The 13,233-nt window shown below is 36.3% G+C and overlaps 3 protein-coding genes across 10 annotated transcripts in view; 1 reads left to right on the top strand and 2 right to left on the bottom strand.

Moving 5' to 3' along the window:
- Window positions 1-556: 556 nt before the first annotated feature.
- On the bottom strand, window positions 557-2,240 carry LOC129798505 (ataxin-10). Its single transcript, XM_055841691.1, has 3 exons — window positions 2,034-2,240; window positions 846-1,975; window positions 557-777 (listed from the first exon to the last, which is right to left on the bottom strand). Exons 1-3 carry the CDS (start codon window positions 2,117-2,119, stop codon window positions 608-610), a joined length of 1,386 nt encoding a protein of 461 aa, XP_055697666.1. The 5' UTR covers window positions 2,120-2,240; the 3' UTR covers window positions 557-607.
- A 3,170-nt stretch (window positions 2,241-5,410) lies between these two features.
- LOC129798511 (putative GPI-anchor transamidase) lies at window positions 5,411-8,176 on the bottom strand. Its single transcript, XM_055841706.1, has 3 exons — window positions 8,053-8,176; window positions 7,379-7,987; window positions 5,411-7,316 (listed from the first exon to the last, which is right to left on the bottom strand). Exons 1-3 carry the CDS (start codon window positions 8,119-8,121, stop codon window positions 6,951-6,953), a joined length of 1,044 nt encoding a protein of 347 aa, XP_055697681.1. The 5' UTR covers window positions 8,122-8,176; the 3' UTR covers window positions 5,411-6,950.
- Window positions 8,177-8,233: 57 nt separating this feature from the next.
- LOC129798509 (RNA-binding protein squid) overlaps window positions 8,234-13,233 on the top strand; it is a 29,641-nt gene continuing 24,641 nt past the window's right edge. For 4 of the 8 annotated variants that reach the window (XM_055841704.1, XM_055841700.1, XM_055841702.1 and 1 more), the window contains exon 1: window positions 8,234-8,546. In XM_055841704.1, the coding sequence (XP_055697679.1) occupies window positions 8,398-8,546 (149 nt within the window). In that variant the 5' untranslated portion in view covers window positions 8,234-8,397. The remainder of the gene's footprint in view (window positions 8,547-13,233) is intronic. The other 4 variants (XM_055841697.1, XM_055841699.1, XM_055841701.1 and 1 more) reach the window with 4 other exon arrangements.

The following is a 13,233-nucleotide window of genomic DNA, read 5'->3' as shown; positions in this document are numbered from 1 at the left end:
TTTTTGAATGATCAACGGTTTTTCTATTTTGTGCAGTGTGAATTTATTTTCTGTCTGACAAAGAAAAAGAGAATTTTCTTCATGGTGTGCTTATGTTTCATTTTTTATCACAATTATGTATTAAAGACTTCGATACAATGTTAATAATACTTTAATTCACTCTGGACAAACTTCATGTTTAGTGAAAATAATTTTGAATATATCAATTGCCAGTGTTTGGCAGCTGTCACCCGGATATCGAAGTGCTGGATATCGAAGAGTCTACTGTAATATAATTCTAGGATTCTAGGTCGACTTAAAATAGTACGGAAGGGATCCGTCGAAATTATCCTACGTGAATCCAAATTTTCTAGGTATTATGATGCTATTTCGCGCGGTTTTTTCTATGTTCACGCGGTTTTATAATAAGCGTGATGAGCACTTCGACAAAGTATAAGCCCAATCTGGAGAATTATTATTCCGCAAAGACCACAGTGGATGGCATTATAAAGAGTCTCATCTAATAAAACGGCTCATTCATGAACTGAGGCTTCTTGATAATAAAATTACGCACAAGTTTCATCCATTTATCTTTATTCTTCCAATTTCTGAGCTTCTTACACCGTTTTTATTGCTCCTGATTGCGATTTATTCGAACTGTACCATTTTCCATCGTCAACTCACTTAGAACGTTGTTTGCTGCAGGACCCGTATTTACCATGGATTTGATGATGTTCTGATTCTCAAGATTGCCCTCGAGGAGATTTTTCAGTGCCACAATTGCCCATTCTTTCATCACTGCAAAAGAGATAGTGCATATCTTAGAAAGAGAATCTTCCGGGAAGGTTAATTATGGGCATTCTTACTTGGATTCCGGGCATCCATGGTCGTACAACTGCAAATGGTTAACACAACGTTGAGTTCTCTGGCTAAATCCTGATTCTTGCGATTTTTGTGGGATAAATTTGCTATCAGTCGGACAAGGAGGGTTTTCAACTCAAAGAATACCTCCTTTTCTGCTTCCTGAGCTGCCTGGGATTTGGTAGAAAAATCCTCAAGCTTTCCTAGTGGTTTAAATTGGGAATTTTCTTGGGAACTGAGTTGATGAACTGCGACTAGAAGGGCACTTGTATTGATGAAGAGAGAAGCATTATCCTTGAAGACTTTTCCATATGTATCACTTCCAGTAATTGCGACAAAACATCTCAGAAGAGCCATGACTTCCTTCGGATCATCCTCTTCGTATTGAAGACTACTGTTGAGAATACACTGGGATTTCTTGTTGAATTGACCAGGAAGATACTTGAGAACTTCTTCCTCAATTTGAGGCTGTCTGCTATCTTTCACATGGTCGGTTATGTAGAAAATTGTCCAAGTCCTATCAAAACCATTGAGCTGGGAATAGATATCTCTGAATTTATCAACTTTTGAGAGCACATACTCAAAAGATAAGTGCACAAAATCCATTTGGTTAGACTCAGCTGCTCCAACATTCCTCTCCAGAGTTCCTATCATTCGCCTGAAAATTTCTGCAGTGGGAATCTCCTGGACATTTTCCTCCATGGCTAATCTGAGGCAATTGTAGAGGACTGCAGCAGTTATTGGTGTATTTTCATGGTTCCCTGTCATCTCAGTCAGGAGAAAATCTCCAAAATCTGACCAAATCAGTCTCAAAGTGTCGGAATTGCCCACAATGACGTTGACCAGGAGATGCCACGTCCATTTTTTCAATATCCCATCTTCTGGGGAATTTAAAATGATTTTTATTGCCTCCAAAACACCCTCTTTTCCTGCAATCATTCCCTGAAGAGACTTTCCATGGGCGCAACTCACTTTAAGAAACTTCAAGCACGCCTGAAGAACTGTCCGGGAACCAATATTTTCAGCTTCTTGGCAATAAATACGTGTGATTTCTATGAAAATGTCGAGAATTTGAGGAAGGGCGTGCAGGAAATCACATTTTTCATCTGTTGGACAGAGTTTCGTGCTGGAATGCCTGAAAATTAATTTTTTTTATGATTTGTTTGTAAACAATTCCACGAGTTTAACCTCACTTTTTGATACTCTCTTCGATAAATTCCACAAAATTCGAGGTATTTCCTTCCTGGATGGAGATTTTGATACTCTCTGGAGTGAACATAGTGACTAAATAAAAATTTAATTGGGTCACACTTAAATTATCTAGTAAAATCCACGAAGATTCTGCAGCACAAACTTTTCCGGACGTTCCCAAACAAGGGGGAGATATTAGTCCGAAGTGGTGTACAGCTGAAAATGAAGTGCTTGGAAGTGGGAATATCAGAAAATAGGTCTTCTTTGTACAATTCAGAATTTAGCAGAAAATATGCTATTTACTTTTAAGTTCAGATTTTAAATTCATTTAAATTCGAGCGGCAGTATAACGTCAGTTAAATCAGCATTTGTCGTAACTTCATTTTTGCGATTTTTGGATATATACATATTTAGAATCGGCGTAATTTTGTTTATTAAATTCACTTGAGAAAAAGAAACATTTATAGGCCCATTAAAAATTATTTTAAAGAAAAATTATCGTAAGTGCCCTTAATTAATAAAAATTTATCAGAATTTGTCGTAACTTCCATTTTTGGGGAAGTTACGACAAATTTTCATACAAAATTTTCTCTAATCAGCATTTGCCGTAACTTCTTTTGCTCGTTTACGTGGCTTGTAATTTGCAGTAAAAATTTAATATTTCTCATTAAAACGTTCACAAATTCTTCCATATATCCAAAAACAGTGCGAATAATGCAACATTAAATCATTTTAATTCGATATTTGTGAGAAAAAAGTGAGGAAAAATCTCTGCCCATCTGTCATTAATTCAAAACAAAACAAGCGATGCGGCGCACAAAATTTATTAAATAAAATTTATGAAATAAAAGCTTTTAGAGACAGGGACCACAGTTTAATTGACTAATTTATGAAATAAAGGCACTCATTATCACTAGAGTAATTAAAATTGATATAATATGTTTTTGAAAATTGTCGTAACTTCCAAGATCTCCATACATTAGAAGTTACGGCTTTATAAACGATGCAAGTTACGATAAAATATTATTGTGTTTCTTCTAACATATATCTCAATATTTCAGCTTTTAAATAATTTTATAAAGATTTTCTCAAGTTAACTTGCAGTTTATTAGTGCCACTTTTATTATTTTGACTCAAAAGTACCGCATTTGGGGCTCATTTTTAAGAAAAATAATATTGAACTGCAAATTTCGTCTCCTAAAAAGTTATCAAAAGGAAGTTACGACAAATGCTGATTTAACTGACGAAACTGTCTATCTGAACGAGGAAAGCGATTATAAAGTTGTTTTCTAAAGGCTATTTTTGGCAAGAAAATTCTATTCAACCATTCTGAAAAAGCGAAAATGGCGAATTGGGCGAGATACATTTGACGAAATCTGCCGAAAAGTTGCCGAGTAAATATGTCACTAAAGTGCAGAATATAAACAAAACAAAAAAATGGAAAGAACTGTTTTGCGTTCTTTTTAAAAAAAAATCTTTGGATTCAGCTTATTTTGTCAATAGAATTGTCAATGTCAAGTCAATAGAAAAAACTATCTACACGTTTTCTCGTTCCGGATGGATTCATTCAGGGATTGTAATTTCATGAGTGCCAATGGAGCAATTTTATTTAGCTCACAGACATTAGCGATGGCGACAAGTTTTTTAGGTATATTGTTTTTGCTGGACGTCGTCCTCTCTTTCTTGTTTTTTCTTCTGCAGATTCCCTTTTTGATTTCGTTTTTTTTTTAGATTATGTCCATATTGGATCTACTCCCCTTTTGGTTGGTTCTTTAGCCCTTTGGTGCTGAATGGTGGCGTTTGGCGGGAGGGCGTCTTTGGCCTGTCGTCTTGTTTTTCTCACATAATTCCTTCGCTACATTCCTATACTTCTTTGAAGTTTTTCTACTGACCGTGTTTAATTTTTAATTTTTGCTCCTTCATTCTTAATTTTTCATATTTCATATTACACATTTTTGACTTCTTTACTACCTATACAAAGTCATCGTTATCATTTTTATAGATTTATTTATTTATTTTTCTCTTCTGATAGTTTATTTCCTTTATTTCGTAAAATTTGGCGGTTGACTTTACCGAAACACCACTTTCCAACATTCGCAGCGCCAGCGAGAGTTTTCCTGGATCAAATGCTTCATTTTTCATTTTATACTCACGCTCCATCTCACTTTTCTATATATTTTTTTTTAACAATAAATCATTTGTGAACTAAACTATTTAAATTATTACAATGCCATATTTTCAAACCCTAATGTTTTCTCATACGCTGAATAATAGAATATGGAATTTTCAAACTTTTGGGAATATGGAGAAACGGAAAAAACACACACGAAACTGCAAATCGTTTAGGTTTAGCCAATGCAAAATAAACAACAAATGGCGACACATACAATGACGTTTCTTTTCGCCGTGAGACATCAGAAAATGCTTCGATTTTTGTTACTTTCTGACCCATTTCTTTTATTACTTTTTACCCCAAGTGGTCATTTTTAATAAAATGATTTCTGGAGAAAAGAATATTCGGAATATGCTAAAACGGTTAGCGGCTTCGTATTCAAAGAATCCAAATCATTTAGAAAATATTTACCAGTGCATCAATATTGAAAAATAAGTACAGTAGACTTTCTCAAATTCGGGCATTTGAGACTGAAATGTCAACCGAATTAGAGAGAAATTCGGGCAGCAAATTGTTTGAAATGCAACGATTTTTTGTTCATCTGCATACTCATATTGAGTTTACATGCTAATTGCTATTATAAATTTCATTAAAACTTCTTAATAATGCAAAATCACATCAAAGCTAAGACAAATCATGATAAATTTGAGCATATTTGCGTTATTTGATAAACATAATCGAACTTGAAAAATGTCAACAAACTTTTTTTCGAATTTAACTGCTGCCCGAATTAAAAAGTAGCCCAATCTTAAAAGAACCGAATTATCGAAATAGGTAAAAATTAATATCTTTTGCAAGGAAAATATTTCAAAAATAGGACTAAAAATTTCAATATTTTGTATTTTCTAAATTCTTTGTTGGAATTCTAAGAAACTTACGACATTGAAGAAGGTCTATGGAGGCTATATATGGAAAAAAAATTGAAGCCACTATCTCTTTTATTTCGGAAGATATTGATTTATGAAATTTTCGAGTTGTGACATTTCATCCCAATCTAACCTAAATTATTGATTTCTAAATACGAGAAAGTGCATGAAGTGCTGGAAGTATTGCATCATTTTCGGGAGTATCCCGAAATGCTGGAAGTGTAAAGGCTTTTCCATGCAAATTGTGGAAGTGTCGGGTAGTAGTGTACACATTTTCACCTTAATATCTCCCCCTTGTTTCCAAAGAACATTGACCTCGCGGTTCAAAATAAAAAAAGGGTTAGGATGAAAAATAAAATTTAATGAACAAATTCACACAATAATTAAATAAAATGCTGAAGAATTCTTCCCCCAGAATAATCTAATGTCGTCGCAATTTTGTGTTGACATCCGGTTCCTTGAGATTAGTTGGTGCTGCTTTCCTTTTGGGTCTAGTCATTGGGATTTCCTCAAGATTCTCTACTTTAATTGGAATTGGGTAGTCTGGATCTTGAACTATATTTGTTTTATCTGCCAGCTTTACTCTCTTGTATTTCTTCTTTGGCTTAGATTTGGATGCAGCTTCAGTAGTATTTACTGATGGCTCAAGAGGAACTGGACAGGGAGAATTCTTGGTGTCAGGAGACTTATTTGTAAAAATCTTTTTTCTCACAGATATATTTGCCAAACGGCATCTTTCATCCTTTTCATCTTTCTTGGGAAATGCTATTGGTGACTCCTCCATTTGGGTGGTTTCCCTGGATGCCAAATTACTGTGTGGAGTGCTTGAAGCAAATTTAAGAACAGTCACGAGGGAGCTGTGAGAGCTCATTTGCAATGATGAAACATTCTTGGAGTTTTCTTCGGCAATTGTTGACATGAGTCTGCGGCAAGGCTCGTCCGGCTGTTCCTCTTCTTGGAGGGAATGTTCTTCAATTAGTGGAAGTGGTTGTTCGTCTCCAAGAGCGGAAGGATCTTCATTTTCCTGATCTTCCTTAGAAGTCGTCTTCAAGCTATCCTGGCTATTCTCTACGTCCATGTCTCTAACTGATAAACGATCTGCTTTAGCCAATGGCACAGGACGCACAGGACTGAGCTTTTCCGGATGCCGTGATCTTCCAGACCTTCGCTCAAAATTCACATTAACTGCAAAATCCTTTGCAGAAGACACATTTTCATCTTCTGATTCAGTCTTTCTAGAATTCTCCTCCTTCAGCCACTCTTGCATGCCATCCAGGTCCATGTTCTCCACATCGAGTTCATCTGTGGCAACTGGCGGAGGGATTATTGTTCCCAGACTGTGGCATCTTGAGTTCCGGCGTCTAATATTGACATTGTTGACGCGATCCGGACTGTGAATTGTGGACATTGCCATGGAATTGGTGACTGTTGAGTGCCTCACCTTCGATATTTCTTGCTCAAGACTCTTCCCAGGAGTCTCTCCGAAAATCTCCAATGCCAAATCCTGCATTGTCTCTGAGATCTTTGTGAATTTCTCCACGACGCTCTTCCTAAATCTCGCACTTTCTTCACTAATCCTCATGATTTCTGCCTTTTGGCTCACCACTATTTCTCTCAAATTACTTGATTCAGCTTTTAATTCTGTCACCTTGAGGATCAATTGGCGATTTAACGCCTGATACTGCTCCATTTCGTGAAAATCTACCAAAAAGATTTGGCGAGAAAAATTGGCTTTTTTGTCACAAACCGGTCTGCTGCAATTTTTCGTATTCAAAACTTCCCGTTGACCCGGCTGAACTGCTCAAAATTTCCCAAAATTTCCCATTACGCGTATGCAGTTGCAAAAGTGAAATTTAAAAAGATAGGTTATGTTTTTGTTTTTATTGGAATAATTTTCCGGGGAATTGTTCTATTAGATTCAGCTGGTAATCCACAGGATCTGAATCAACTGAATTTTCCTCTTTGGTATCCTCAGGTTCCTCAGGCAGAGTCAAATTCAAGCGTGTCCGGACAATTTCCGTTTGTCGGATGGAACCAAAAAAATTGGTAATTGGAACTTTGTATGGATCTTTTGGGTATAAATCCTTCCGGATTCCCACAGTTGAGATGCAAACTCGCTTTGGGCATACTTGAAGGAACTCCCCCATGGATTTTTTGCTGTCCGGTGTGACTTTTTCAAGGAATTCCAGGGCGTAGTAAGTGTATCTGTCGATAATGTAAACTCCAATGGCCGGATCAACGTGATGCTGGAAGAAAATAATAAATTACTAATTTTTCTGGGGAATATTTTACTTTCAGAGATACTTACAGAGAGAGAATCCTCGCCGACTAAACTGCTGGCAACAGCAAGGATGTTTGGGGAGTAAAACTTTTCATACATGGAAGCTGCCTGGCAGGTGTCTATCATGAAGAAAAGTTCATTGTATCTCTGTTTCTGCCACATCTGCTCAATGGCATCGGCAAGTTCTTGGCTGGTAATCTCCTCTGAATCTTGAAACTTGAGAAAGCCATCGCCTCCGTGTCCTGTGAGGTAGATTAGAACGTTGCTTCCGGGATCTGTGAGGAGTTTTTTGGATCTCGTTGTGCCATTCTTATTCCTTCCAGTCAGGAGTCTTACAAAGTTCTCCACGGTCACCTCATAGCCTCTGTAATCCACCTCAACGTCGTCTCCGTAAACATTGATGTGCTGATTGGCATTATTGAAGACAGTGGCTGGACGAGGATTTCTCGGATTGCATGCCATGTCGTCGGCTATCATGAGGATTATCTGACTGTCTGGGATGCCCAGTCTCTTGACTGAACGGTAGATTGACAGAACATTGGCCACATGCCTGTAATTGAACCAGAATCTCGAGGTATCCACCAGAACTGCCCAGTTGTTTGTATGCGAATCGCTTTGGACAAATTTCTCCGGCAACTGAAACCCCAAGGAAAATAAATATAATTTATTCTATTCACTGAATTCTATTTTGAGATTTTCACCTGGATTTCACTGGAAAATACTGTGGTCAGGAAGGAAAATAGCAATATTTGGATGAATGGGAAAATCATCTTGAATCTTGACTGGGGAATTCCCAATTCCGTGATTTGAGGTTATGTTGGTGTTTACAAAATGCCCCGCTAGAAAAGACCATGGCGCTGCATGAAGGGAAATTTTTAGTTAGCAGAACGACCGTCAACAACATTGGTGTCTTTTCCGGTCTTTCCATTTTCTCTAGTTTGTGGCTGCAGTTGAAGTCGAAGGTTAATCTTGCAAAGTTCTTTGAAAGTTCACTGAAATATTTGTTACCGTGGTTTTAAATCAAGAGTACAAAACAGTTTGAAGAGATGGCTGATCAGGAATACGATATGAACGGTGAGGATTTCTCTCAAGATGTTAAACCAAATGATGACGATCAAATGAATGGTGGCCAAGCCGGTGACAACGGGGTGAACAATGGAAATGCTGCCGAGGCTCCTGGGCGCGACGATGACAGGTAAAATAGATTAAAATTGCTGTAAAAACCATTTCCATATCATGTGGTGTCCATTTGATAGATTATTTAGGTGAAATAGGCATTTTTACATGGTATTTTTGGCGTGTGAAAAAGTCCATTAGATGAGTGGCGTCTTGGAAAATTTTCCAAGTTGGGCTATGGCCCCGAGAGCGTCTTTGATATTAAATCCACAATCATCGGTGCCATTTGCAAATATTATCATCATTTTATTTCATCATTCTCATGCCAATACCATTGCCTACATTTTTACTCAGTTATTTTGCTAATATCATTTACCCTTACCGTCGCAATTGTTCATTTTCCTTTTTCAATTGTACCACAAAACCCACGCAATGGTCGAAGCGTGTGCAAAAATGGCGACCGGCGATGATGCTCTTTTTTACTCAACATTTTATGTCCGGAAACAAAAAAAGAAGCTACACACGCTCACCTAGAGATTTTTACCTTTTTGTTGCATTTATTTTATTCTGGATAAATTTTTACTGTTTTCTGTGATATTTAGAGATTATCCATCTATTTAAATTAAAATGTTTATAAGTAATAAAAATGCTAAATAAGAAAAAAAGGAGGTTGAGTGGTTAATGAAATGCCGCAAAAAAATCCGGGTGAAATTTACGAACATCAAAAAATAATTGCGCGTCAATTTATTTACAAACAAATCGTGAATTTCTGATGAAATATCTAAATAAACTTTAATTTTTAAATCTAACAATTTCTTTTTCCAACAAAAAAAAATAATAATAATTGCAAAGCAGGATGGAGTTTATTGGCCTTTTGAGACTTGTCACACGGAAAAATATAATTAATTTTTCTAGCTTGGTATTTTGTTAAAAAAAATACAGTAAAAAAAAAAGATTTAGCATTCTTTCCAGCTCTAGATTTCATTGTGTTAATTCCAAGAAAAAAATCTAATCGACGTTTTCACTATCAGTTTTGGAGGCATTGAGTGAGAGAGAGACATTTTATCAGAATGATAAGAACATAGGATTTTCTTTATCAGCCCACTTGTGATTCTGTTATTGATCATGTTCTCTCAGGATGGTTTGTATTTAATATTTTTGTACAATTTCGTTTATAAAATAGACATAATTTTTAAGAGAATTCACTCAGAGATATTCAGGGAACAATTTCCAGGAAAAAAACAGGTAGATTTTCTACCTTAATCATTTACCTTCATTACCAAGATAATGTTTCTAACTTTATATTGTTTTAAAAGAAGTCCTTCTAGAGAATTTTTCTTTTGTCTAATTTGTAACGGCTTTTCCTAATGATTTTTGAGGGTTTTGGCGTCGGTTTTAAGTTAAAATTGAAGCCTGAAAACTTAAATTTCCAACTGAATTTTTCGACTTTACGCAGCATTCTAAATCTAAGGCAAAAAGACAGTTTTCTTTTGACTGAAACCGAGAGACGGCTTAACGTAATTATAATCAATATATTGATCAGATTACATTTTCATCAGTTTCTAACTAATCCATCTCTCGGATTAAGCCTAGAATCGGCGTAGTTAGTAGAAAACTGATAGAGATTTAGTCTAATATTGCTTATAATTACGTTAAGCGTCTCTCGACTTTAGTCGTAAGGGCTTCGGCAGACCTGAAGATTAGCCGAGAGACGGTTTAGCGTAATTGTATTCGAAATAATGATTAAACTACATTTCCATAATTTTCCACTAAATTGTCTCTCGGCTTAAGTCGTAAGTGTGTCTAATGCCCTACCTAGACACACTTACGAATAAGTCCAGAGACGAATAGGCTAGTTCATAGTCAAGTCAGTTCCTGACACTGAAAACGAGAAATAGCATTCACTAGTATCCACAAAATATAACTTTCGTGGGTTTCTATGCAGATATTTCTACTGAAATGCACTAATACTACTCGGAAAATGAGACTACTCGTAATATCATGTCTCAGTACACGTGCAATAATTATTGTTAATTACAATTATTTCTGAGGTGGAAGCTAACTCGCGACTTAAGCCAATTTAGGCGATTCTAGTGAATAATTCTTGTTATTATACGTGAATTGTGAAGTAAATTTAAAAGTAGTTTCATTTACTAGTGCATTTCAGTAGAAATATCTGCATAATAATCCACGAAAGTTATGTTTTCTGAGTACTAAAAAATGTTAAGCCTCGTTTGTAGTCTGTCAGGAACTGATTGGCTATGAACGAGCTCAGTCGTCTTTGGACTTTAGTCGTAAGTGAGTCCAGGACATAAGGGGCATATGGTAAACTGCCGTGCAATCGGCCGGTTCCTCATTTCGGTCAGTGGGGCTATTTATTGAATTTAGTTAGATTTGTTATAATATTCTTAACCATTTAATAAATGTATAACAATTAGACAACATCGAGAACACTTTACCCTGAGATTGAAACCCTAATTTGGCTTAAAATTTAGATGAAAAGTCGAATTAAAAAAAAAACAATATATTGATACTTGATATTTGAAATTTAGGAAAGAAATGAGGTTCAAAAAAATAATTTTATTATTAGAGGAACTGGGGTACTATCGAACACAGATTTTTTTAAAATTAGATAGACTTCATGGGACGAGACCTGGGGTGAAATGATAACTAGCCCATTGCAATGCGAGAGTAAGGTTATAATTCACTAGGTGTGGAAACCGGTGAGCGTCGGGTAAGAAGAAGCAAAGAAAATTTTCAAATTCTTCCCAAAGCTTTCGGCTCGGACTCCAAGCCTTCCTCAGTAGTGGTCAAATTTTTATTATTTTCTTGCTTTGTCAAAGGGTCTTTTTTGTTCATAGGGCATGTGATTTGGGGCACTGCACTTAATTTTCTACTTATTTTTAGAAAATTAAGTGCAGTGCCCCAAATCCCATGCCCTGTGAGTGAACAAAAAAGACCATTTTACAAAGCAAGAAAAGACAAAAAATTTGACCACTGAGGAATGCTTGGAGTCAGAGCCGAAAGCTTTGGGAAGAATTTGAAAATTTTCTTTGCTTCTACTTACCTGACGCTCACCGGTTTCCACACCTATTGAATTAATCCTCGGAAATTACCAAAAAAAATTAATAATTCACTGCCCCTAAGTGTCACAATAACGAGCCGATAATTCGCGTGAATGGCTTACACTCATTTTTCATCATATCATTTGGATCTAACGATACTAGAGGTTCAATAGAGTCGAATCGATACTAGCGAGAACCAAAGTTATAATTTCACACCGGTATAAATTCAGAGATACTATAGGGAAGCTTATCTACTGAAGAAATTGTCTAGATAATCCTCCAAGTAGTTTATAAAAATCAAATTAGTGTTCGGTGGCAGAGCTCCAGTCTGCCCTTCACGTTTTTTTTTCTTCTTTTTTTTTAATAAATCAATATTCCAAAATTTATTGATCCGTCAGAAGAGAAGTGGCATATCGTATATGTGATTTTTTGTTAAAATTCCTTATTCATTTTCTGAACGACGTTTAATGCCCATGTAATGTTAAGTGTCCATTTGAACACTTAAGGGATCAGCCTATTCAATCAATCAGATTACGCGATAGAGCTTTAAAATATTTTATCAGATTTATCAAATATTTTTAAAGAACGTGAGATGATTTACAGTAGACTCTCTCAAATTCGGGCATATGGGACCGAAATGTCAGCCGAATTAGACAGAAATTCGGGCGACAAACTTTTTGAAATGCAACGATTTTTTATTCATATGCATATAGATATTGAGTTTACACACTCATATATAACGTAAATTGCTCGAAAATCTCTCAATAATGCAAAATCACATCAAAACTAAGACAAACCATGCCAAATTTGAGCATATTTTGATTCATTTGATAATCACAATCAAACTTGAAAAATGACAACAAACTTTTTTCAAATGTAACCGCTGCCCGAATTAAAAAGTAGCCCGATCTTAAAAGAGCCGAATTTGCGAGAGTCTACTGTACCATTAAAATTATTACCGCTCGAACTCCATTGAGAGAGCAGTATGATTCCTCTGTCACACTGTTTGTCCGTCTGTCCATCCGGCTGTCATCAGCTCTAGAGGCCAAACGGTTAGAGATAGCGACTTGGGACCTAAGGGGGACGGATCCCCCCCCCATAAGTCAGTCGACCCAAGGATCGTTAACATGACCCTCATTTTATTGGCTATATGGACCTGATTGAGTCTGACAGCCAAAAACATAAAAAGAGAGAGAGAGAGAGACCCTCATTTTCCCCCACCCCTCCCCTTCCCTTCCAAAACCATGTTTTTTGGGATTGCTCGAAAATGCGTCGTGCGATTTTTTTCATTTTTGGATATGTTTTAGAGATTATCCAAGCGAACTTTTCGTCTATATACGAAAATAGCGTTGAATTATTCCTAATAACGGTTTCTCAAGGTCAAAGATTAAAAAGACACTAGAGAGAGCATTTATTAAGCGAATGGGTCATGTTTGGGGTCGTTGTAAAAGTCTTGAAGATTCCGACAAAACTGAACCAGTTCCCATCGGTTTTGAACCGGTGTTGGACAGGTTCATAACCGATAACTAATTTTTATGCGAAAATTAACTGTATTACTTTTAAATCTGTTTTGGGGAATCTTCAGTGATCAGTTCAAATCGGTTGAGAACCGCGGTAAACGGTAAATTATGCGAAAATATTTTTGCGGTATAGCATCTAAGTCACGAATTCGAGCAATTCGCAAAACCTGGGATGCTTTGC

This window comes from Phlebotomus papatasi, chromosome 1 (assembly GCF_024763615.1).
Source record: "Phlebotomus papatasi isolate M1 chromosome 1, Ppap_2.1, whole genome shotgun sequence".
NCBI lineage: Eukaryota > Metazoa > Arthropoda > Insecta > Diptera > Psychodidae > Phlebotomus > Phlebotomus papatasi.
This window is presented reverse-complemented; position numbering and strand designations above follow the sequence as displayed.

Bases quoted from the DNA above. Each gene is read 5' to 3' on its own strand.
- LOC129798505 (XM_055841691.1), bottom strand. From the start codon at position 2,119: ATGTTCACTCCAGAGAGTATCAAAATCTCCATCCAGGAAGGAAATACC. The intron at 1,976-2,033 runs GTGAGGTTAAAC...ATTAATTTTCAG, and splicing joins ATCGAAGAGAGTATCAAAAA to GCATTCCAGCACGAAACTCT. The intron at 778-845 runs GTAAGAATGCCC...TCTCTTTTGCAG, and splicing joins CATGGATGCCCGGAATCCAA to TGATGAAAGAATGGGCAATT.
- LOC129798511 (XM_055841706.1), bottom strand. From the start codon at position 8,121: ATGATTTTCCCATTCATCCAAATATTGCTATTTTCCTTCCTGACCACA. The intron at 7,988-8,052 runs GTGAAAATCTCA...TTGGGGTTTCAG, and splicing joins TATTTTCCAGTGAAATCCAG to TTGCCGGAGAAATTTGTCCA. The intron at 7,317-7,378 runs GTAAGTATCTCT...ATTTTCTTCCAG, and splicing joins TCGGCGAGGATTCTCTCTCT to CATCACGTTGATCCGGCCAT.